This window comes from Rana temporaria, chromosome 5 (assembly GCF_905171775.1).
Source record: "Rana temporaria chromosome 5, aRanTem1.1, whole genome shotgun sequence".
Lineage (NCBI taxonomy): Eukaryota > Metazoa > Chordata > Amphibia > Anura > Ranidae > Rana > Rana temporaria.
The window spans coordinates 213,433,132-213,458,078 of record NC_053493.1 but is presented as its reverse complement, the minus strand read 5'-3'; the positions used below and the strand labels follow the sequence as shown (position 1 = coordinate 213,458,078).

Below are 24,947 nucleotides of genomic sequence, written 5' to 3'. Positions count from 1 at the left end.
AAGAAAAACTTTAACCACTTAAGGACCAGCCCATGTACATATACGTCCACAATATGGCACGTACAGGCACATGGGCGTATGGGTACGTCCTCGCCTATTAGCGGGTGGGGGGTCCGATCGGGACCCCCCCCGCTACATGCGGCGGTCGGGTCCGCTCGGGGAGCGATCCGGGACCACGGCGCGGCTATTTGTTTATAGCCGCTCCGTCGCGATCGCTCCCCGGAGCTGAAGAACGAGGAGAGCCGTGTGTAAACACGGCTTCCCCGTCCTTCACTATGGCGGCGCATCGATCGCGTCATTCCCTTTATAGGGAAGACACGATCGATGACGTCATTCCTACAGCCACACCCCCAAACAGTTGTAAACACATACTAGGTGCACCCTAACTCCTACAGCGCCACCTGTGGTTAACTCCCAAACTGCAACTGTCATTTTCACAATAAAGAATGCAATTTAAATGCATTTTTTGCTGTGAAAATGACAATGGTCCCAAAAATGTGTCAAAATTGTCCGAAGTGTCCGCCATAATGTCGCAGTCACGAAAAAAATTGCTGATCGCCGCCATTAGTAGTAAAAAAAAAATAAAAAATAAAAATGCAATAAAACTATCCCCTATTTTGTAAACACTATAAATTTTGCGCAAACCAATCGATAAACGCTTATTGCGATTTTTTTTACTAAAAATAGGTAGAAGAATACGTATCGGCCTAAACTGAGGAAAAAAAATGTTTTTATATATGTTTTTGGGGGATATTTATTACAGCAAAAAGTAAAAAATATTGCTTTTTTTTCAAAATTGTCGCTCTATTTTTGTTTATAGCGCAAAAACTAAAAACCGCAGATGTGATCAAATACCACCAAAAGAAAGCTCTATTTGTGGGGAAAAAAGGACGCCAATTTTGTTTGGGAGCCACGTCGCACGACCGCGCAATTGTCTGTTAAAGCGACGCAGTCCCGAACTGTAAAAACACCTTGGGTCTTTAGGCTGCATATTGGTCCGGGGCTTAAGTGGTTAAAGACGTAAGCCAATTCATATATTTTTTTTTTTTTTTGTAAAAGGAAAATTCCATGTTCATAAAAATAATTAATAAAATACACTCAAATAATAATAATAATAATAATAATAATAATAATAATAATAATAATAATAATAAATGTGCCCATATTGCAAAAATGTGCATTTTTTTTTTGCCTTTAAACCAGCAAAGCATTGTAACCACAATTAGTGGTATATGGGTGCTCGGCTTCTGTGGACTCTTTTTCCAGCTCAGTACCATCAGCTACAGAGCTAAAGGAAATATCAATGGACTACAAATCCAGTGACATCACAGAACGTGAGTTCCATTGAGAACAACACTGTGGCAGATATCTGTGAACATATGGCATGACTTTGCAAGCAGAGTCACGCATGGCTGTGCCAAATTCATATAATAACAGGAGCCAGCAGGGTAAAAAAACACAGGATTCTGTAAGTGGGGAAAGAGGGTGGTTTGAGGGTGGGGAGCTGTGGACAATTCATGTTTCAATCTGAAAACATAAAAACATGGTCAGAAAGCTGGACTTAAAGCAGAGCTTCACCCAAAATAAGAAAGTTACACTTTAAGGCCTCCTCCCCTCTCCTCTTTCATAAATTACACTTTTTTTGTGTGTGTGTGTGGGGGGGGGGGGTACCTGGTTTTGACTGGTATCTGCTCCCACTTCTGCTCAGGTCAATCACCTAGGAGATCCGAGTGGAAGTTCTCCTCCTTCCCTCAGTCTTCTGGGACCTGTGGTGTGTCCATTTACAATGTGCAGTGCGACTCGCGCATGCGCAGTGGGCACCCGGCTGTGAAGCCACAAGCTGTCACAGCCGGATGCCCACAGTTAAGATACCAGCATCAGGGACTGAATATGAGTGGAGAAACGGGCTTGGGTGAGCATTTTGTTTTATTCAGCTGTATTTACTATGAAACTTAGAACAGCCACATGAAAGATTTAACACCATGTCAGAGGGGAAAAAAAAAAAAGGAAAAATTCAAAAACGGAATCACTGAGTTGAAAAAGATCACCCCCCCTCCTCCAAAAAATTACTTGTAAACTCAATAAGGTGTACAGTAGCTAACCGCCTTCTTGATGGCACACAAATCCATTGGATTTTCAACTGTAATCATTTAAATTAGCTCAGCATGAAAAGAGCTGTCCTGGAACATTTCAGTCCCTGTTAGTGCAACTGAAGCTAACAATCAAATACGGGGGGCAAAGCACTGTCAAAAGATCTCTGGGTTCGATTTACAAATGCACACCACACTTTTCAGATATTTATTTGTAAAAAAAAATTGAAAACCATTTATCATTTTCCTTCATTATGTGCCACTTTGTGTTGGTCTATCACATGACAAAATGTGGAAAATGTCAAGGGGTATGAATAGTTTTTTAAGTCACTGTATGTATGTATGTATGTATGTATGTATGTATGTATGTATGTATGTATGTATGTATGTATGTATGTATGTATGTATGTATATATATATATATATATATATATATATTTTTTTTTCCTATAAGTGATCACATGACCTCTGTTTAGCTGTAAAAAGGGGCTTAGAGAGGTGAAAGTGTAGACTGCAGGGGAAGGGGGTGTCAGCAGAAGGCAGAGAAAGAGCAATACACTGATCTTCCTGTTGATAAGTTGCGTGTGTGGGGGGTGGTGTCAGCACAAGTCTGAACATTGGAGGACAGGCAGGCTATTCTCCCACCACAGCCAGAAAACTGACCACACTGGGAAGGATGTGCCTGGTGTGGTCAGTTTGAAAAAGGAATGCAGGGGGACTGGTAGGATCACCGGGCATTTCACACAAGGGAAGAAATACAAAGAGAGCAGGATACTTTTTAACACAACTACATAATACAACATACACATATCAGGAATATGAAATGTTGGAGTAACAAACACTTTAATAATGCATTATTGTATCTTTGTGCAGCACAAGGAGCCTCTAATGAATGGGCTTTATTATAAAGGGAATTTTCATACATTAAACTTTAATAATTATCAGATTGAAAGGACTACAGAATAATAAAGATATGTAACGAAATTCACTATACCTTTTGACTATACCTCTCCATAGTTGTGCACCTAGAAAAAATCAAGCATACATGTTTTAAACATAAAAAGGGAAGCTCTGCTTACCTAAACATAAAAAGACTAGAAAATAAACACCCTGGCCCGGATTCACGTAGAATGGCGTATCTTTGTGCTTGCGTAACGTATCCTATTTACGTTACGCCTCCGCAACTTTTACAGGCAAGTGCAGTATTCTCAAAAGAAAGTTGCGGCGGCGTAGCGTAAATAGGCCGGCGTAAGCCCGCCTAATTCAAATGTGGTAGATGTAGGCGTGTTATGTAAATTTTATGTGACCCCCACATAAATGACGCTTTTTACGAACGGCCGTGAAAGTATCCCAGTGCGCATGCTCCAAATTAACCCGCAAGAAGCCAATGCTTTCGACGTGAACGTAAATGACGCCCAGCCCTATTCGCGAACGACTTACGCAAACGACGTAACATTTTCAAAATTCAACGTCCATACTTAACATTGGTACGCCGCATGTACGCCTCATATAGCAGGGGTAACTTTACGCCGGGAAAAGCCCAACGTAAACGGCGTATCTGTACTGCGTCGGCCGGGCGTACGTTCGTGAATTAGCGTATCTAGCTGATTTACATATTTCTAGGCGTAAATCAGCGTACACGCCCCTACCGGCCAGCGTAAATATGCAGTTAAGATACGACGGCGTAAGAGACTTACGCCGGTCGGATCTAATACAAATCTATGCGTAACTGATTCTAAGAATCAGGCGCATAGATACAACGGCTGGGACTCAGAGTTACGACGGCGTATCTGGAGATACGCCGGCGTAACTCGTACGAGAATCCGGGCCCCTGTGTGCTTCCTTTTTTTTTTTCTTTGAGCAGGCATCAAATAAGAGCAGGCATCAAAACGTATACATACAAAGCAGTTCAAGACAAGTGCTGATGAGTTGAATTAGCATTTCTTCAGCTTTTATTGCTGTTTGTCACCCCATTGGGGGATTGCCCTTCACTTCGTAACCCTATGATACCTGTACAATAAATGTGGGGATGGGGGATCAGCAATAAAAGGAGATTTTAAAGTGAAAGATCAGAAGTACGGCACATGTTCCACTATCTGTGTTAGTCGATCATCGTGGCAGGTTCCTGGTCCTTGTTTGAGTTGTACAAGGACAAGCAGATATCTGCACATCGATCATTCTCAGGTAGATATCATTCTGTCTATGCCCAGCCTAATATGACAGCACAATGTTCCAGATATAGAAACATGAACGGGTCTATCTGCAAGACATGGAGTCGTTGATTACACAAACAACCTTTGTTAGAAACTATGCATCCAAGAAAAAAGAAATGCAGACTTTACTGACAAAATTATGCTGACATATCAATAACATGATACATCATTTTATTATCACTTAAAGAAATATTGAGATCATTTATATCCTAAAAAAGCTGTACACACCTTTACTTGTATGTTTTTTTAGGGCCGCTAATCACATAAAAATTATAAAATGGGATGAGAGACTACCTCTATGATGTAATATGGCTGCTGTCGGACACACCATAGGCCCAATAACAAATATATACAAATAAACAAAGCAACCAAAAAAAAAAAAAACTAGGGCTGTTACTAATTAAAATGTTCTTGTTCGACTAATCGATTTTTTTTTAATCGATTAATTAAAACGCACATACGCACCATATATAGTCCCCACTGTAATATCCACAGACATCTCCCCCGCTGTAATATCCACAGACATCTCCCTCACTGTAATATCCACAGACATCTCCCCCACTGTAATATCCACAGACATCTCCCCCACTGTAATATCCACAGACATCTCCCCCACTGTAATATCCACAGACATCTCCCCCACTGTAATATCCACAGACATCTCCCCCACTGTAATATCCACAGACATCTCCCCCACTGTAATATCCACAGACATCTCCCCCACTGTAATATGCACAGACATCTCCCCACTGTAATATCCACAGACATCTCCCCCACTGTAATATCCACAGACATCTCCCCCACTGTAATATCCACAGACATCTCCCCCACTGTAATATCCACAGACATCTCCCCCCACTGTAATATCCACAGACATCTCCCCCACTGTAATATCCACAGACATCTCCCCCACTGTAATATCCACAGACATCTCCCCCACTGTAATATGGTCCACATCTGCCCCACTGTATAGGAAGATTAGTGCTTGCTTAGTCTTACCAGATGACGTCAGCACGCAGCTCTAGGCTCACCTAGGCCGCGCTGGGTGGACCAAGATGGCCGCCGCCCTGGGAGCTAGGCCGAAGCCTCGGCCTTTCCTATGGCCGAGGCAGCAGCGGAGCTCCGCGGATCACTTGGTGTGCCGATCCACATATGGTGACCCGTTCGGATCACAGATCATTTACGATCCTTTGCACCACTAGTACCGATCAAAACAATTTTGATCGATCAAAAAAATTTACAGTTAATCGAGGAATTAATCTTTAATTTCCACAGCCCTAAAAAAAAAAAAAAAAAAACAAAACAAAAAAAAAATCCCTTGCCCTCTTTTCCCTTCCTCGCCTCTCTCTCGTCCCCTCTCATTACAATGTATAGGTAAAAATTTAAATCAAAATATCGAAAGGAATATGTGGGATTGATCGGGGGTGATATATTTAACATTTAACTTTGAGGTAATTGTCAATACATTATTTATTTAGATCACTCCAATTATGCCATATTCTGAATACAATTAAAAAGTGGACACAACAGGATGTAAGTCCCCTGTGAGGTAGTGGATCTGGTGGACGATACTACAGGAAGTGGAGGTCACTTATTTCCTTGTTTCCCACATGATTTGTGTGTGGAGTCTAGCTCCAGTATCTGCAGTCTGCAGCAGATACTGAACCATTCTGTTGTTCTTTTTTTATAGAGCCTGGGATTTGCAGAAATACAAGATATTTTTGGGCCAAGATTGAGACACACATGGATCTCGAGTCCACGCAAAAAATGTTTTACGGTTCAATGAACTATTAACGCCATAGCCTTCAACATCCATTGGATCTGGCGTGAACACAGGAAGTTCCCCTTGGCAGGAACTCCGACCTGTATATGTGCCTGAAAGGATCTGTCACTGCTTTTCTGACCCACCGCCGCTGGCGAGTGTGTCCACTACATGGAGTAAGAGTTTACTTTTCTCCCCCTCCCTGGTGTTGGAATCACTCTTCCGGGTGTTGTGTTTGCTGAACATCTCCACAAGAATGTTAACACCCCATTGTTTTGTATTGGAAAAATGGGACATTGAACATCTATATGAACTCATGTGAAGTGTCCATTCCGTGTCCTCAATGATTTTTTCATTGTCCTATGGACTATACACATTTCCTTCACACTTGTGAATCACACATGTATTCTGTATATGTTTGTGTTTTATTATATGTATACACAAGGTTTGAGGTTGAGCCTGGTTACACATCTTATTTGCTCTCTTCTCACTTTATGTCACAGATTTGTTTTTTTGTTTTTTTACAGCGCTGCATCTATTTATTTTTCTCTTTGTTTACAATATGTCTTATTGTTGATGCTGGCTGCTTTTAGTTTCATATCAGTAGCGCAACTTTTTCTCACTTATATCTGGTGGAGGGGTTGATGCCCCATTTTATACATTTGTTTTCTCTCATCTTTAAGAATAAAAAAAAAGTCTGGCCTCTAGCCTTGGTGGGCCTTCCAGCTGATTGTGGTTCGGATCTTTCTCTCTGTCCCAGTGTCCGCCCCAGAGGATTAGACCATTCCTTGCCCACCTTGGATGTATTGTTGCATATTGGTAGGGTCATTGGTAGGGTAGGTTGACACATATATTTGTTTTTTATCTGAATATGAAGATATTGTAGATTTGTAGTGTCTATTAATATTATATATATATATATATATATATATATATATATATATATATATATATATATATATATATATATATATATATATATATATATATATATATATACATATACACACACATACACACACACATACATACATACACACGCACACATATACTGTATGTATACATACAGTAGTAGGTATGGTATATAAGTGATTTGTGCATACATTTATACACATTGGGCCAGATCCACAAACGAATTACGCTGGCGTATCTACGCCGCGCAATTTCAAAGTTCCCCCGTCGTATCTGTGTTTTGTATCCACAAAACAAGATACGACTGAATCTGGGCTCGATCCGACAGGCGTACGTCTTAGTATGCCATCGGATCGTAGGTGCATATTTACGCTGGCCGCTAGGTGGCGTTTCTGTCGAATTCTGCGTCGAGTATGCAAATTAGCTAGATACGGCGATCCACGAACGTACGACCGGCGCATTTTTTTTACGTCGTTTCCGTAAGGCTTTTTTCGGCGTATAGTTACCCCTGCTAAATGAGGCGTATCCTATGTTAAGTATGGCCGTCGTTCCCGCGTCGAATTTTGAAAATGTTACGTCGTTTGCGTAAGTCGTTCGCGAATAGGGCTTTGCGTAGAATGACTTCACCGTCGTAAGCATTGGCTTGTTCCGGTTCAATTTCGAGCATGCGCACTGGGATACCCCCACGGACGGCGCATGCGCAGTTGAAAAAAACGTAATTTACGTTGGGTCAAGACGTATTTACCTAAAACACGCCCCCATCACATCCATTTGAATTGCGCGCCCTTACGCCGCCTTTCAGGATATGAAAAAAATACTGTTACAGCGGCGTATCGTATCAGAGACACGCTACGCTGGACGGAGGAATGCGCCGCGCTACGTGAATCTGCCCCATTGTGTATTAAATTATGTGGTGTCAGCTATGAGGAGATATTGTTAATCATGGAACCTATGTTTTTTAAGATATAAATGATCCAGATATTTTATAGGTACCGTATTTAATCGGCGTATACCGCGCACTTTGTTCCCCTTAAAATTAAGGGAAAATCGTGGGTGCGCGATATACCCCGATACCCGCTTCCAGCGATGTGTTTGAACGCCGCCGCCGACATATACCGAGCGCAGTACACTCAGGTACACTCGGCCAGGCTCGGCTCCGCTCGCGGTCACGCCCTGTGCCGCCTCCTAGCCTTTATGCGAGAGGAGCCGAGCGTGGCCGAACGTGCCCGAGTGTACTGCGCTCAGTATAAGTCGGCGGCGGCGTTCAAACACAGCGCGGGAAGCGGGGATGGGCTCAAAAACAGCGCGGGAGAAGCAGGGAGGACACCACCAAGGCCGCAGAAGGACGCCGGACCGGACAAGGCCGCCGATGGACGTCGGGCAAGACACCGACGAGGGGCATTCAAACTGTAAGTATTTTCTTTTTTTCCCTGAAATTTCCCTTCTAGGTTGGGGTGCACGCTATATGAAGATAAATACGGTAATAATAAAATGATGTATCATTTTTTCATCTCATTTGTACCAGCAGAGTCAACATTTTTTTTCTTGGATACATAGTGATATTTTGGATGTGTTACAGGAGTGATGACCTCTATCTACTTTGCTAGAAACATTTACTTTTGTTGTATTTAGGTTTGTAGTTCATGGCAAAAATTTCCAAAATTTGTAAAACTGTGATAGGAATAAACTCAGATCTACTCACCTGTGTTTCTAGACAGCAGAAAATGTTTAATAATCTGAACCAGAAGAAGTCCAAATAAAATCAGTGAGAGTAAATGATAAATTCTCCAGGGGCTCAGTGCTAGAAACCTGAAATACAGAACAAAACACGTAGTTGTAAACTAACATTTGCATTAAAAGATATAATCTTCTATACTGCATTTATCTTATGTTCCCTTATGAATAAAATACTTACACTTATATAGGGTTCCATATACTCACAGTAAATAAAACTATTCTATATCGACATAAATATATCCTGCTTTTATAAAGGTACTACACGGCAACACACATTGCCCCATTAGCACGCCCCCACTCGTATTTAGTTCCCCCTCTATACCATTGAATATGACTCGGTTGAGCGTCATCTCACCTCAATTACCCCTTTTGACTTTAATAAAATGCGGTTTATTCCCCATTAAAATGGAAAACCCACTTAGTATCCTTTGTTGTTGCTTTTTAAATACAGGCCTCTACCCATTTCTCTAACGCCTAAAACATATTACATGCTTTAATGGGAAGAGGAACTCTTCACCAGAGGAGGATTTGATGGAAATATGGGTTTCCATAGCCAAAAGCTCATTCAATATTTTGGCCTTGAAGAACTCATACAACGTCCCCTTCATCTGGTACTCACTTCCCAAATTGGTATCACAATAGTCACCTTTATGTTTCCATACCTGTGGACAGAAAATAAGGATGTTGCATATATACTGGACTTCCCCCAATACTCACAGGTTAGGTATAGAAGTTTATAGATTGATTTATACTGTTCTGGGATGTAACTAATGCAAGGCTTAGGTAAGGCTCTTATGCTTTGCTGAACAATCCCCAAATGTCCAACACTCAGAAGCAAACTCAATTACCTTTATCCTTAGTACCAACAAACATACTATAGCTTGCTCTGGTATTACATTTGAATTGGAACATGACTAATGATTTATCAGCCAATTACTCCTTCTTAGAAAAAATACCTCATAGATATCTTACTCCCAACCAGATAGAAGGTCGTTGAACCTTTGAGCTATGTGGGTACCTAGATGGACCAATGGTAGAAGGAAATGTATCTGCCCCATCACCCTTAACTCCCTTCCTTCACCTACTCCTTGTTACTTCCCTCTCTTACCATCTCTCTTTCCTCTTTTTGACGTTGTTTCCCATTTTTAATTTTTTTATTCCTAAGCTGATTATTTGTTTCACTCACTAATCCCTAAAGCGGGGGTTCACCCGAAAAACAAATTTTTAACATTAGATTGAGGCTAATTACGGGAAGCACAATCGGGTATTTTTTTTTTTTTAATCAATGCAGCACTTACCGTTTTAGAGATAGATGTTCTCTGCGGCTTCCGGGTATGGCCTGCGGGACTGGGCGTTCCTATTTGATTGACAGCCTTCCGACCGTCGCATACAGCCCGTCACCAGTTGCCGAAAGTAGTCGAACGTCGGTGCGCAGGAGCCGTACAGAGCCGCACCGACGTTCGGCTTCTTTCGGCAACTCGTGACGCGCTGTATGCGACGGTTGGAAGGCTGTCAAATAGGAACGCCCAGTCCCGAAGACCATACCCGGAAGCGGCGGAGAACATCTATCTCTAAAACGGTAAGTACTGCATTGATTTAAAAAAAAACACCCGATTGTGCTTCCCGTAATTAGCCTCAATCTAATGTTAAAAAAATGTTTTCGGGTGAATCCCCGCTTTAAGCTGGCCATGCTGTAGATGAAAAAAATAAAACAAATAGGGACTGTCTGAATTTTGATTAAAAGAACAGCCTTTAGTATCATTCTAAAGAGAGTCCATCACCTAAAATGGGCCAATGGACAGAAAACAATTCACACATAAACAAAGCAACTTAAAACAAAAGCACCAGGAAGATTCGCTTGCAGTGAATGTTTGGGCAATGACCAATTTACTGGATTATAAATATGCCCCTCAAAGCATATGTCTGGGCAAAATAAAACATCATCAGTAGTCATTGCAAAGCAAGCACATTTCCTGATATATTGTCTCTTTACAAACACTGGAAGTAAAGAATAATACCTCTTGATCCTGACAGAAATACAGTTAACATGCAATGTCCTGAGTCTCCACTGCAACAACATGCCAAGTAGTGGTAGTATCTGCAGGAGTGTTGCTAGGATACCTGGGGCAATTTGGGCACCTTAGGCAAAGCAGTAATGTGGTGCATGTAGTGTACAGGGGGGATATAAATATTTGATCTCCTGCAGATTTTGTAAGTTTGCCCACTAACAAAGAACTGAAGAGTCTATCATTTTTAAAGCGGTGATTCACCCTCCATAGCAGCATTTTAGCATAAAATTTGGCATAGTAGCGCGAGCTACAGTATGCCTGTCTTGATTTTTTTATCCCCGTACTCACTGTGCAATCGTACATTGAAGATTCCGTCTCCCCGCGGGGAATGGGCGTTCCTATCCAGACGGAGGATGATTGACGGCCGGCTCTGGCACGTCACGCTCCCCGAAGACAGCCGGAGTGGGTCTCGGCTCTTCACGGCGCTATATGGCGCCTGCGCACAGACTATGCGCAGGCGCCGTGAAGAGCCAAGCCTATTTCGGCTATTTCCGGAGAAGCGTGACGTGCCAGAGCCGGCCGTCAATCATCCTCTGTCTGGATAGGAACGCCCATTCCCCGTGGGGAGTCGGTATCTTCAATGTACGATTACACTGTGAGTACGGGGATAAAAAAATCAAGACAGGCATACTGTAGCTCGCGCTACTATGCCAAATTTTATGCTAGAAGAAAATTTTTTTTTTTTTTTTTTTGTTTATAGGGTGAACCCCCGCTTTAAGTAGGTACTTTTGAATTGATAGAGACAGAATATCAACCAAAAAAAAAAAAAAACACATAATACAAATGTTATAAATTGAGTTGCAGTTCAGTGAGTAAAAAAAGTATTTGAAAGCACTCACTCATTGGACCTACGACGCGTGTGTGTTTCCGGCTCTTCTCTGCATCTAAACTATCTACTGTGGAGTCCCTGCTATATGCTATCCTGGGCAATCCACGTTTTGCTCCAGGACCTCGGGAAGACCCATTCTATTCACTCTGGGTATCGCGACATTTCCAAGCCTCTCATTTCTTGGCCTTGGGTGCTTGGCCCTTGCTACAAGCCCTGATGGACGTCGCAGGCCCATATCATCTTCTTAGACTTCTGGAAAGCTTTACAGATCCATCATCTTTTGCAGTCGTTTCCTATCCCAGGCAAATTTTACCATCATCATACCTTGTTTGAAGAATATTGCACAGATCAAGGCCCGCTACCCTGCACCCTCTCGACGATGTACTCTGTTGATTTGGGAGCGGGGGCGGGGACCAGTTTTGCTCTCTGTGAGACGCAGGGCTCTTGAGCACGCCCACATGGGTGTCCCCATGGAAAGTTGCTCTCCTTGGGGGCACCTGATGAAGAGGAGCCAGAAGTGCTGCCTGGGCACTCCAGAAGAGGAGGATCAGGGCTGCTCTGTGCAAAACCCTTGCACATAGCAGGTAAGTATAACATGTTTGTTATTTAAAAAAAAAAACTAACATTTACTTTAATGCCCTCAAATCCTGTATTCCCCTTAACTGGAAGCAGACACCAACAACTGGGCTGTGGCTTAGGAAAGTCGAAGAGTTGAACAGGATACAACAGATGGTGTTGACGGCGCAGCAAAAGCGAGAGGTATATTTGAAAATGTAGTCTTTATGGAATATGTTTATATGGTCAGAGGAAGGTAAGGCTCTCTAGGACTCCCCTCGTTGTTGGAGCTGACCCTCACCCCCCTGTGGGATTCATTCCCTGATGTGCCGTTTACATCCTCCCTTTCTCATCCCCTCCTATTTTTTATTTATTTTTTTGTCACATGATTGCTTATGTTTCCATTTGCCCTTTTTTGGGGTGGGGGAGGTACTACGGTAGACCATTTCTACATTTATTTTGAACCTCTCCTATTCTTTGGCGAGTCAGCCTGGCCTTTGCGCCATATCTTTCTGACATAGGTTACTAAGCTGGAATCTGGACGTTATCAGTTCTGCTTTGTGTTTCTACTATTATGTATGTGGACATTTGTGTGACTTGGAAATTGCCCTTGTATTTGATCCCTAAGTAAAACATGACTTCGTACTTAGTGAGGAAACCATTGTTGGCAAGCACTGAGGTAAGACATTTCACTCAGAAGAGATTTTGGTCCACTCTTCTTTAAAGCGCTGTTCCGCCAAAGAAAACATTTAAAGCCAGCAGCTACACATACTGCAGCTGCTGGCTTTTAATAAATGGACACTTACCTGTCCTAGAGTCCAGCGATGTCAGCACCCGCAGCTGATGTTTCCATCAGCTGTTGGGTACTCCCCCGCTATTGCGGGTACGGGAACCCGGCAGTGTAGCCGTTCGGCATCATGCTGGGAACCCTACTGCGCATGCGTGAGGCCCCACTCCTCTCTCCTATTGGCCCGGCAGCCGGGGGAGGAGGAGGGAGCCCTGCGGTGACGTCACAGCTCCGCGGCAAGGACTCACGGAAGTGGGAAAGGTATCCTGTCCCCCCCCGAATGGTGCCAATTATGGCACCCAAGGGGGGGAGGAATAAGATGAACAGAAGTTCACTCTTGGGTGGAACTCCACTTTAAAGACCTTCTTTAAATCCTTAAAAGGGTTGTAAAGACAGAAGGTTTTTTTTTGTTTTTATCTTAAAGCCTTCTGTGTGCAGCAGCCCCCCTCAGTGCTCGTTTACAGTTGCTTCAAAACATGGCTTCGGACGTGCTTTTTTAAAAGCTCTCTGAATGCCAGTCAAAGCCCCTTTCACTAAATAAAATGGTTAGCTTACATTCCTGTGTACACCTTGCTTTTGCTTCGGCTTGGCTTCAAAAATCATACCCCATGTCGCTTTAGTGGTGCTTTAAAGCGTCCTTAAAGGCTCCATAGAAGTCTATGACAAAATTCATTAGAAGCACCTAAAGCTTTTGAGAGGCGTTAAGTCAGCTTTAGCTGCGTTTTGTTTTGAACGTATTGCAGGTATGAAATATTAACACACACCGAAGCATCATCAAAAGCATAAAAAAAAAAACATAAAAAAAGAACATTGAAGCAGTAGGCACTATAATGTGTGTTGAAGTGTAAATGGGCCCCTAGACTGCTAATATAGCTCAGTTGGGAGAGCGTTAAACTGATAGATATCTGGTTCAATACCAGGTTTTGGCTGTTGGGGCATTCCCAGGAGATTGAGGATGGAGAATTGATATGTATCTGCCAAATAGAGAGTGGTATATGGAGACCTGGTGTGCAGTTTTAATATTTTACTATAATAAACTTGTTTTTTTTTTTTGTGTGGAAACTATAATACATTTTTTGGGCCTCTTTCACACAGAGCAGTCTGCAGTGTTTGTATATCTGTGTCCCTTCAGTTTCTGGCCGGTGGACCCCCGTCAGCTCTCTGGGCAGCCCGATGTCCTCTTTCGTTTTTTTTCTGGACATGAACCGACCCAGAGGTAGGCGCGTGTAAATGTACACAAGGCAGCTTACATCCGGCTGTCCATAGGGCTGCATAGACTTTCCGATCAGATCTGCCTGAAAAAATGACAGGCGGGACTGATTGGAATGTGAAAGGGACCTTATGGAGCTGTGCTGGAACTGCCTGTGGAGGAAGAGGAGCTGTGCCTTGAAGTATTGCTTACTGTGTGTGAAATCTCTGGTGTTCATGCTAGTCCCTCTGCTCTCCTAATAAAAACTGACCACCAAAAGCAGAGCACACCGTAGTCAGTTCTCTCCAATGATCAGACTTACCTTAAGATGCTGCCTCCCCCCCCCCCTCCCCGGCAGAGCCAAGATCAGTGCACTGCTGTTTTTTCTCCCCTAGGTCTTATGCAGCTGAGAACAAGTCACATGATTACTTATAAAAAAAAGTGGGAAAAGGTATTTACAATTTTTTTATATCTATACACAAATTTTTTGTCTTTCGTTTCTATTTTAAACTGAATGGGTTGTTTTACAAAGTGAATGTATGTGCGATGCAAATTTAGCCATACAGATTGTATGGCTGAATTTGCATCGCATTTGGACCAAAAGTCACGCAGGACCCTTTTTTTGGTCCGCACCAGAATCAGATCGCATGGATGTTCTCAGCCATATGATCGGATTTGTGTCCAAAATGCGATATGTGAACCGATCTGGGGGTGACATTAACTTTGTCTTGACACTCCGAGCGGTTCGCATATGGCAGTGTGAACCACTGTGTGATTCGGGTGCGATGCGGGAATCCACACTGGATTTGCAGGATTCTCACATCATACCAGTGTGAACCGAGCCTAAACCCTGATGGGACAAGGCTGTTGTGACCTCCTGTTATTGAATAGGTCCAATACCTCAGGTGAGAGCACAGCGCTGTGGGACACTGTGTAAAATCTACATAAAAACAGAATGCAATGTTTTACAGATCTCATAAACTCACATTTTATTCACAATAGAAAATTAAAAACATATCAAATGTTTAAACTGAGAAAAAAATAAGGTAATTTTGAAAGTGATTCATTACATAACAGTACATTACACATTAGATCCCTGAACAGTCTACAGCAGGCGTGTCACACTCAGGGCACTCATACTCAATATTTAACCCAGGGTTTGACAAATTTGCTTGGAATCTAGGAGCCAGCTAAAAAAGTTAGGAGCCAGAAAACGCGCCCCGTCCCGACGAGCTTGCGCACAGAAGCGAACACATACGTGAGCAGCGCCTGCATATTTAAACGGTGTTCAAACCACACATGTGAGATATCGCTGCGATTGGTAGAGCGAGAGCAATAATTCTAGCCCTCCTCTGTCACTCAAAACGTGCAACCTGTAGATTTTTTTTTAAACGTCGCCTATGAAGATTTTAAAGGGTAAAAGTTTGTCGGCATTCCACGAGCGGACGCAATTTTGAAGCGTGACATGTTGGGTATGAATTTACTCGGCGTAACATTATCTTTCATAATATTAAAAAAAATGGGGATAACTTTACTGTTGTCTTATTTTTTAATTTAAAAAAAGTGTAATTTTTTCCCAAAAAAGTGCGCTTGTAAGACCGCTGCTCAAATACGGCATGACAGAAAGTATTGCAACGATCGCCATTATATTCTCTAGGGTGTTAGGATAAAAAATATATATAATGTTTGGGGGTTCTAATTAGAGGGAAGAAGATGGCAGTTAAAATAGTAAAAAATTACATTAGAATTGCTGTTTAACTTGTAATGCTTAACTTGTAATACCAACGGCTACCACCAGATGGCGCCAGCTCACATATGGTGGTAATAACTTGTAATACCAAACGGCTCACCACCAGATGGCGCCAGCTTCCAAGCCAAGTCGCCAGGACACTATTTCTAGTCGCCATGGCGACCTGGCGCCCGAGATTTGTCGAGCCCTGATTTAACCACTTCAATACTGGACACTTTTACCCCCTTTCTGTGCTGGCCAAATTTCAGCTTTCAGCGATGTTGCATTTTGAATGACAATTGCGTGGTCATGTAATACTGTATCCTTAAGAAATGTATATAATTTTTTTCCACACAAATAAAGGTTTCTTTTGGTGGTATTTAATCACTGCTCTTTTTTTTTTTGCTAAATAAATGAAAAAAAGGCCCAACATTTTGAAAAGAGTGTGTTTTTCTATGTTTCTGTTATAAAATTCTGCAAATAAATCATCTTTCTTCATGAATTTGGGCCAACATGTATTCTGCATGATTTCTTTGCTGCAAATTACCCAAATCAGTGTATAGTATTTGGTCTGTAGGAAAGTTATTGAGTTCACAAACTTTGGCATATATTGGATATCTAAAACTGATCAATCCTGACGTACTGAAGGCCTATCTCATTTCTTGAGACCCGAAAATGCCAAGACAGTACAAATAAACTCCAAATTACTTTTTTGGAAAAGAGACTGTCTGAGGTATTTAGTAAAAGGCATGGTGCATTTTTAAATGTCGTAATTTTTTTGTCACAAATTTTTGGAAAGTGAAGCAATTTTTTATTTTATTTTTTTCACATTTAAAAAAAAATTACATACTGCCACAATTGCAGTACACAGGTGCTCCCCCTCAAGGGTCCCCACTCTCCAGCTCCAAGCACCCCTCCGGGGGTATACAGCATATAAATCGGGTCTCCTGAATTTCCACTGTACTGTTTCACCGCTCACCAGTTGGCTATGTGTAAGCTTTCACCTCCTCAGAAAGTTGGCAACAGCAGATCTCCAATTACCTCAGAAGAAAAAACGTATGGCTCCCATGGTGTAGTATCAAAAGTAATTTATTAACTACCACCATAAAACTGACATAAAGATAAAAATAATCTGATAAAAAGTAGCTGCCTCCTGTAAAAGCAGGCATATACAATGTAAAACACAGACACAGTATGTCTGTCAAGCTGGAAATCGCAGCGTGTGCTCCAACTGCGTTCCAGCTAATGGTACCCGGAAGTGACATAATGTACGTGACTCCACCTTACGCGTTTTGTCATAGACGTTGTCTGTGTTTTACATTGTATATGCCTGCTTTTACAGGAGGCAGCTACTTTTTATCAGATTATTTTTATCTTTATGTCAATTTTATGGTGGTAGTTAATAAATTACTTTTGATACTACACCATGGGAGCCATACGTTTTTTCTTCTGAGGTAATTGGAGATCTGCTATTGCCAACTTTCTGAGGAGGGGAAAGCTTACACATAGCCAACTAGTGAGCGGTGGAACAGTACAGTGGAAATTCAGGAGACCTGATTTATATGCTGTATACCCCCGGAGGGGTGCTTGGAGCTGGAGAGTGGGGACGCTTGAGGGGGAGCACCTGTAGTCACTTCAAGATCACCTGTTGTGTTACCAACCACTTTTCACTGTGAGACCATGCACCGATGTGAATGGATATCTAATATTGAACAATTATTGGACATTTATTATCACTTTGTTTTTGGACTTCCTTTGATACAGAGATAGATTATATATATATATATATATATATATATATATATATATATATATATATATATATATATATATATATATATATATATATATATATATATATATATACACACACACACACACACACACACACACACACACACACACACACACACACATATATACACACACACACACACACACACATACTTTTTATATATATTTTTTAGTGGATGTTCATTCATATGTTTTTTAGTTCTCGACATATTTTTTCACTAATTATGGCATAATGCAAAGGAGCCTGCTGGATTTCATTATTGTTACTATTTTTCACTATTATTATTTTTACCCACAGCCTTTCATAACAGTTTAGCTTTACAGCTTGACACTTACATTGGCATAACCCTAGGGTTCATAGGAACTTTATATTGCTAGCACCATCACTTTTTGCACTATAATAAGATTTTTTCACATCAGGAAGATGTCATCCTGTGGTGTTGGTTATATACACACACACCTTCATGTAATAGGATAGCTCCCATCCTCATCCCATTAGATTTTTCTTCTGGGTAGGCAGCGCCAATACCCCCACCTTGTTTACCTTATTCACTAGTACCTCCATCTGGGGATTCTATTAGGGGGGCAGCAGCCTATTTTAACATATTATCCTAAGCGCAGGATTATTTATTTACTCTCTCATACTGGTCACTAGAAGTTCAAAATGGCACCTCATGGCAAAGAACTCTCTGAAGATCTGAAAAAAAGAATTGTTGCTCTACATAAAGATGGCCTAGGCTATAGGAAGATTGCCAAGACCCTGAAACTGAGCTGCAGCATAGTGGCCAAGACCATAAAGTGGTTTAACAGGACAGGTTCCACTCAGAACAGGTCTCGCCATAGTCAACCAAAGAAGTTGAGTGCACATGCTCAGCGTCATATCCAGAGGTTGTCTTTGGGAAATAGATGTACGAGTGCTGCCAGAATTTCTGCAGAGGTTGAAGGGGTGGTGGGTCAGCCTGTCAGTGCTCAGACCAAACGCCGCACACTGCATCAAATTGGTCTGCATGACTGTCGTCCCAGAAGAAAGCCTCTTCTACATGATGCACAAGAAAGCCCGCAAACAGTTTGCTTAGGACAAGCAGACTAAGGACATGGATTACGTGAACCATGTCTTGTGGTCTGATGAGACCAAGATAAACTTATTTGGTTTAGATGGTGCCAAGTGTGTATGGCGGCGACTAGGTGAGGAGTACAAATACAAGTGTGTCTTGCCTACAGTCAAGCAGGTTGATGGGAGTGTCATGGTCTGGAGGCTGCATGAGTGTTCCCGGCACTGGGGAGCTACAGTTCATGGAGGGAACCGTGAATGCCAACATGTAATGTAAGATACTGAAGCAGAGCATGATGCCCTCCCTTTGGAGACTGGGCCGTAGGGCAGTATTACAACATAACTACCCCAAACACACCTCCAAGATGACCACTGCCTTGCTAAAAGAAGCTGAGGGTAAAGGTGATGGACTAGCCAAGCATGTCTCCAGACCTAAACCATATTGAACTGTGGGGCATGCTCAAATGGAAGGTGGAGGAGCACAAGGTCTCCAACATCCACCAGCTCCAAGATGTCATCATGGAGTGCAAGAGGGCTCCAGTGGCAACTTGTGAAGCTCTGGTAAACTCCATGCCCAAGAGCAGGCCCGGATTGGCCGCAAGTCTCTGAGGGGCCCAGCTGCCAGTTCAGCTCAGCCATCGGCACCAGGGGGACAGAAACATGAAGGGGGAGGAGTTAGAGGAGACACCTTTTGGCCTCTCCGTGGCCGCCAGTATAGTTCAGCTGTCAGTGTCGGGGGAAACTAGAGGAGACACCTGCTGCAGACACCATGGAGCTGGATCTGAGAGAACGCGAATGCAGCCCCCACTGTAGCATAGCTAGGAGGAGCATTGGTGGTGGCTGCATATAGAAGAATCATTCTCTCCATCTTCCTCTTGCTGCCTCTAAAAGCCTGCGAGAGGGAGAGGAGAAGCAGGCATTCGGAGACTGCAGAAGGAAGATGGAGAGAAGGATTCCTCTATATGCAGCCACCACCACTGCTGCTCCTCCTATCCTGCCCCCCCCCCCCGCTGTGCTCTCCACCCCACCCATGCTCTCTGCCCCCTCGTGCTCTCCACCTCACCCCTGGCACTCTGGCCCCCCCAGTGCTCTCCACCTTCCCCCTGGCTTTTTAGCCCCCAGTGCTCTCCACCTTCCACTGACTCTCAGCCTCCCCCATGCTCTCCACCTCCCCCCTGGCTCCTCCCCGTGTTCTCCACCTCCCCCTGGCTCTCCGGCCCTCCCTCTTGCTCTCCAGCCCCCAGTGCTCTCCACTTCCTCCCTGGCTCCCAGCCTCCCTCGTGCTCTCCACCTATCCTTGTGCTCTTCACCTCCCCCTGGCTCTCCGGCCCCCCTGTGCTCTCCACCTCCCCCCTGGCTCTCTGTGCTCTCCATCTCCTCCTGGCTCTCAGCCTCCCCATGCTTTCCAGCCCCCAGTGGGCTCCACCTATTCCTGGCTCTCCACCCCCCCCTGTACTCTCCATCTCTCCTTGGCTCTCCAGCCCCTACTGTTCTCTACCTCCACCCTGGCTCCATGCCTCCCCCATCCTCTCCAAGTCCCCCAATGCTCCTCGCCTCTCCCCCCTGTTCTCTGCCTCTCCCCTGTGCTCTCTGCCCCCCCATGTCCTCTCGCCCCACCCCATGTTCTCAAGGTTCCTCCCTGTGCTCTCAGCCCCCCTTATGCTCTTTCCTGGTTCCCCCCTCCCCTCTCCCGGGGTATACGTCAGGTTGGAAAGTGGGGAAGGGGCCAGATAACATTTGTCATGAGCTGCTCTGTCCAGATTACCCAAGCCTATTTTTTTTCCGGTCCAAGCCTGCCCAAAAGGGTAAAGGCAGTGCTGGAAAATAATGGTGGCCACACAAAATAGACACTTTGGGGCAATTTGGACATTTTCACTTAGAGGTGTACTCCATTTTGTTGGCAGTGGTTTAGACATTAATGGCTGTGAGTTGAGTTATTTTGAGGGGACAGACATTTTACACTGTTATACAAGCTGTACACTCACTACTTTACATTTTAGAAAAGTGTAATTTCTTCAGTGTTGTCACATGAAATGATAATAAAATATTTACAAAAATGTGGAGGGGTGTACTCACTTTTGTGACATACTGTATATTCAGTTTTTTTATGCATGTGTAATGTGAAATGCTGTGGTTTCCTCAAAAATGTCACATGTTTTTTAACATTTGTAGAATAAAATATTGACCTTTTATACAAACTTGTGGTACCTCAAAATCCTCTTTTTCTACAGTTAGGCTTTTATTTGTATGTAACAAGTTTTTAGCATGTGGTACCAGACAGCATGGGCCGGATTAAGAAAGGAGATACGGCGGCGTAATTTAAATGTGCGCCGTCGCATCTTTACGCCGATTCACAAAGAGAGATACGCCTGAAAACATGGCTTCAGCCGACAAACGTAACTTGCCTACGCCGGCGTATCGTGGTCGCATAGTTAAGCTGGACGCATTCAGCGTTCCCATTAAAAAATATGCAAATGAGTAAGATACGCCGATTCACGAACGTAGTTGCACCCGGCGTATCAATATACGTTGTTTACGTAAGGCATCTGACCGGCGTAAAGTTACCCCTGCTATATGAGGCGCAGCCAATGTTAAGTATGGACGTCGGAACAGCATAAAATTTTACACGTTTTACGTCGTTTGCGTAAGTCGTCCGTGAATGGTGCTGTGCGTAGGTTACGTTCACGCCGACTAAGCATTGAGCGGGCGTAATTTACGGAGACAATTCGACGTGATACTGAGTATGTGCGCGCATGCGCCGTTCGTTAAGCGCGTCATTTACGTGGGGTCACGAGTCATTAACATACAACACGCCCACTATCAGCCTAGTTTGAATTAGGCGGGCTTACGCCGGCCCATTTACACTACGCCATCGTAACTTAGAGCGCAAGTTCTTTGTGAATACCGGACCTGTCGCTCTAAGTTACGGCGGCGTAGTGTATCTGAGATATGCTACGCCCGCCTAAAGATAGGCATTTCTTTCTGAATCCGGCCCAGCATATGTCCAATAATTAGAAAGTCTCCTGTTGGATCCCTTCCTCCCATTAGCTTACTTAAAAACTTTACAAACATGATATACTTACCTGCTCTGTTGCAGTGGATTTGCACAGAGCAGCCTGGATCCTCTTCTTCTCAGGTCCCTCTTCGGTGATCCTGGCTACTCCCTCCTGTTCAGAGCCCCCACAGCAAGCAGCTTGCTATGGGGGCACCTGAGTGGAGTCACAGCTCCCTGTGTCCATTCAGACACAGAGTTCCGACATGGCCCTGCTTCCTCTCTCCCCTGATTGGCTAGCTGATTTTATTGACAGCAGCGGCAGCCAATGGCACCACTGCTGCAACTCAGCCAATCAGGAGGAAGAATCTGAAGAAGACCCCGACCACTGCGCTGTGTTGGAACAGCGGTCTGACCTTCCTAGGAGTGGAGGGGTGTGTCGGACTGATGAAGACCCCGACCACTGTGCTGTGTGGGAACAGCGGTCTGACCTTCCTAGGAGTGGAGGGGTGTGTCGGACTGATGAAGACCCCGACCACTGCGATTCGTGTGAGAACAGCGGTCTGACTCTCCTAGGAGTGGAGGGGTGTGTCGGACTGAAGAAGACCCCGACCACTGTGCTGTGTGGGAACAGCGGTCTGACTCTCCTAGGAGTGGAGGGGTGTGTCGGACTGAAGAAGAACCCGACCACTGTGCTGTGTAGGAACAGCGGTCTGACTCTCCTAGGAGTGGAGGGGTGTGTCGGACTGAAGAAGAACCCGACCACTGTGCTGTGTGGGAACAGCGGTCTGACCTTCCTGGGAGTGGAGGGGTGTGTCGGACTGATGAAGACCCCGACCACTGCGCTGTGTGGGAACAGTGGTCTGACTCTCCTAGGAGTGGAGGGGTGTGTCGGACTGATGAAGACCCCGATCACTGCGATTCGTGTGGGAACAGTGGTCTGACTCTCCTAGGAGTGGAGGGGTGTGTCGGACTGAAGAAGACCTGACCACTGCGCTGTGTGGGAACAGCGGTCTGACTCTCCTAGGAGAGAAAGGGTTTGTCGGACTGAAGAAGACCCCGACCACTGTGCTGTGTGGAAACAGTGGTCTGACTCTCCTAGGAGTGGAGGGGTGTGTCGGACTGATGAAGACCCCGACCACTGTGCTGTGTGGGAACAGCGGTCTGACCTTCCTAGGAGTGGAGGGGTGTGTCGGACTGAAGAAGACCCCGACCACTGCGCTGTGTGGGAACAGCGGTCTGACCTTCCTAGGAGTGGAGGGGTGTGTCGGACTGATGAAGACCCCGACCACTGAGATTCGTGTGGGAACAGCGGTCTGACTCTCCTAGGAGTGGAGGGGTGTGTCGGACTGAAGAAGAACCCGACCACTGTGCTGTGTGGGAAAAGCGGTCTGACTCTCCTAGGAGTGGAGGGGTGTGTCGGACTGAAGAAGAACCCGACCACTGTGCTGTGTGGGAACAGCGGTCTGACTCTCCTAGGAGTGGAGGGGTGTGTCGGACTGAAGAAGAACCCGACCACTGTGCTGTGTGGGAACATCGGTCTGACTCTCCTAGGAGTGAAGGGGTGTGTCGGACTGAAGAAGACCCTGACCACTGTACTGTGTGGGAACAGTGGTCTGACTCTCCTAGGAGTGGAGGGGTGTGTCGGACTGAAGAAGACCCCGACCACTGCGCTGTGTGGGAACAGTGGTCTGACTCTCCTAGGAGTGGAGGGGTGTGTCAGACTGAAGAAGACCTGACCACTGTGCTGTGTGGGAACAGCGGTCTGACTCTCCTAGGAGTGAAGGGGTGTGTCAGACTGAAGAAGACCTGACCACTGTGCTGTGTGGGAACAGCGGTCTGACCTTCCTGGGAGTGGAGGGGTGTGTCGGACTGATGAAGACCCCGACCACTGCGATTCGTGTGGGAACAGCGGTCTGACTCTCCTGGGAGTGGAGGGGTGTGTCGGACTGATGAAGACCCCGACCACTGTGCTGTGTGGGAACAGTGGTCTGACTCTCCTAGGAGTGGAGGGGTGTGTCGGACTGAAGAAGACCCCTACCACTGCGCTGTGTGGGAACAGTGGTCTGACCTTCCTATGAGTGAAAAGCGTGTTGGACCTTCTAAGCTTTCATGGAGAAAGATTCCCCCTCGGTTTTCTCCTGATAACATTGCCATTCAGAAAGAAAGGGATCAGAAATCTAACATTTTACAGTTGTCACCATAAGAGGACATGAAATCTCCCAATAGGGATTGTTACCGTGACAACTATGAGGGAGATTTCCTCACTCTGTGTATTCGGGAGGAGAGACAGACATAAACAAAGTGACAGACAGGGGATACAAAACTAAACATGAAAATATTTTGTCAGTCTACTTCCTTTCCCTGCTGCTGTATTGTATGTGATCCTGTATGGAGGACGGGATGGTGATGTACAGGATTCTCCCTGATCCATCATGACAATGCAGGCCGGCCAGCACAGCGCTCATCCCATCCTCCATCCTCCCGGGATGATGACAACCAGCACCTACCAGAAGAGCGCGTTACAGCCGATGAAGACGGCCAGGCTATGGAGAGGCCTCCTCCAGGTTATGGTGTCTGAGAGACGCTGCATGACATCAGGCTGCCGCCCCTCTCCCCCATGCTGCCCGCCGCTCATGATCGATGTCCACCGGGCTCCTTCTCCCTCCCCTCTCGGTGCTCATGCACGGTCCTCCATAAGGAGATCGCAGGTGGGATCGGCTCTGACACCTCCCCGACTTGTCATATGGAGGAGGCTGGATCAGGGGCTGCCCCCCTACACGTCACAGCGGGCACATGGCCTGGGTACAGCACCTCGGACACTGCCAGCATCACCAACCACAACCTGTCATCACAGGGGTAGCATGGAGATCAGTATCCCGTAAAAGACGGTACCCCCTTGCCGCTACTGCGCATACGCAGACTAAAGAAAGCGAGCGCCGAGTCGCCAAGCCGATTGTTGTTATTCTCCGGGGATTTCACAGGGGTTGGGATTCTGTTAGCTGCAGTGGGGTGTGCGTTAGTTGGGGCGATCTGGGTGTTAGTTGGTGGATGGTGGTCTGTCAGTGGGGGGGCAGGTGTTCATTACTGGGGGGCTGGAGGTCTGGTAGTGGGATGGGCATTAGTTGGTGGGGTCTACTGCTTGCTCCGCCACTCCCCACTGATCCCACCCACTACTGCCCCACTACCAGACCCCCTACCCCCAACTACTGTTCCGCCGTTACCCACCCCCCCAACT

At 44.9% G+C, this 24,947-nt stretch overlaps 1 protein-coding gene across 1 annotated transcript in view; it reads right to left on the bottom strand.

Annotated features, from left to right (window-relative positions):
- The window catches only part of RETREG1 (reticulophagy regulator 1), a 143,593-nt gene extending 119,016 nt beyond the window's left edge, over window positions 1-24,577 (bottom strand). Inside the window, exons 1-3 of the mRNA XM_040353537.1 lie at window positions 24,220-24,577; window positions 8,680-8,786; window positions 3,085-3,115 (exon numbers count right to left, since the gene is read on the bottom strand). Of these exons, the coding sequence (XP_040209471.1) occupies window positions 3,085-3,115; window positions 8,680-8,786; window positions 24,220-24,347 (266 nt within the window). The 5' untranslated portion in view covers window positions 24,348-24,577. The remainder of the gene's footprint in view (window positions 1-3,084; window positions 3,116-8,679; window positions 8,787-24,219) is intronic.
- Between the last annotated feature and the right edge of the window lie 370 nt (window positions 24,578-24,947).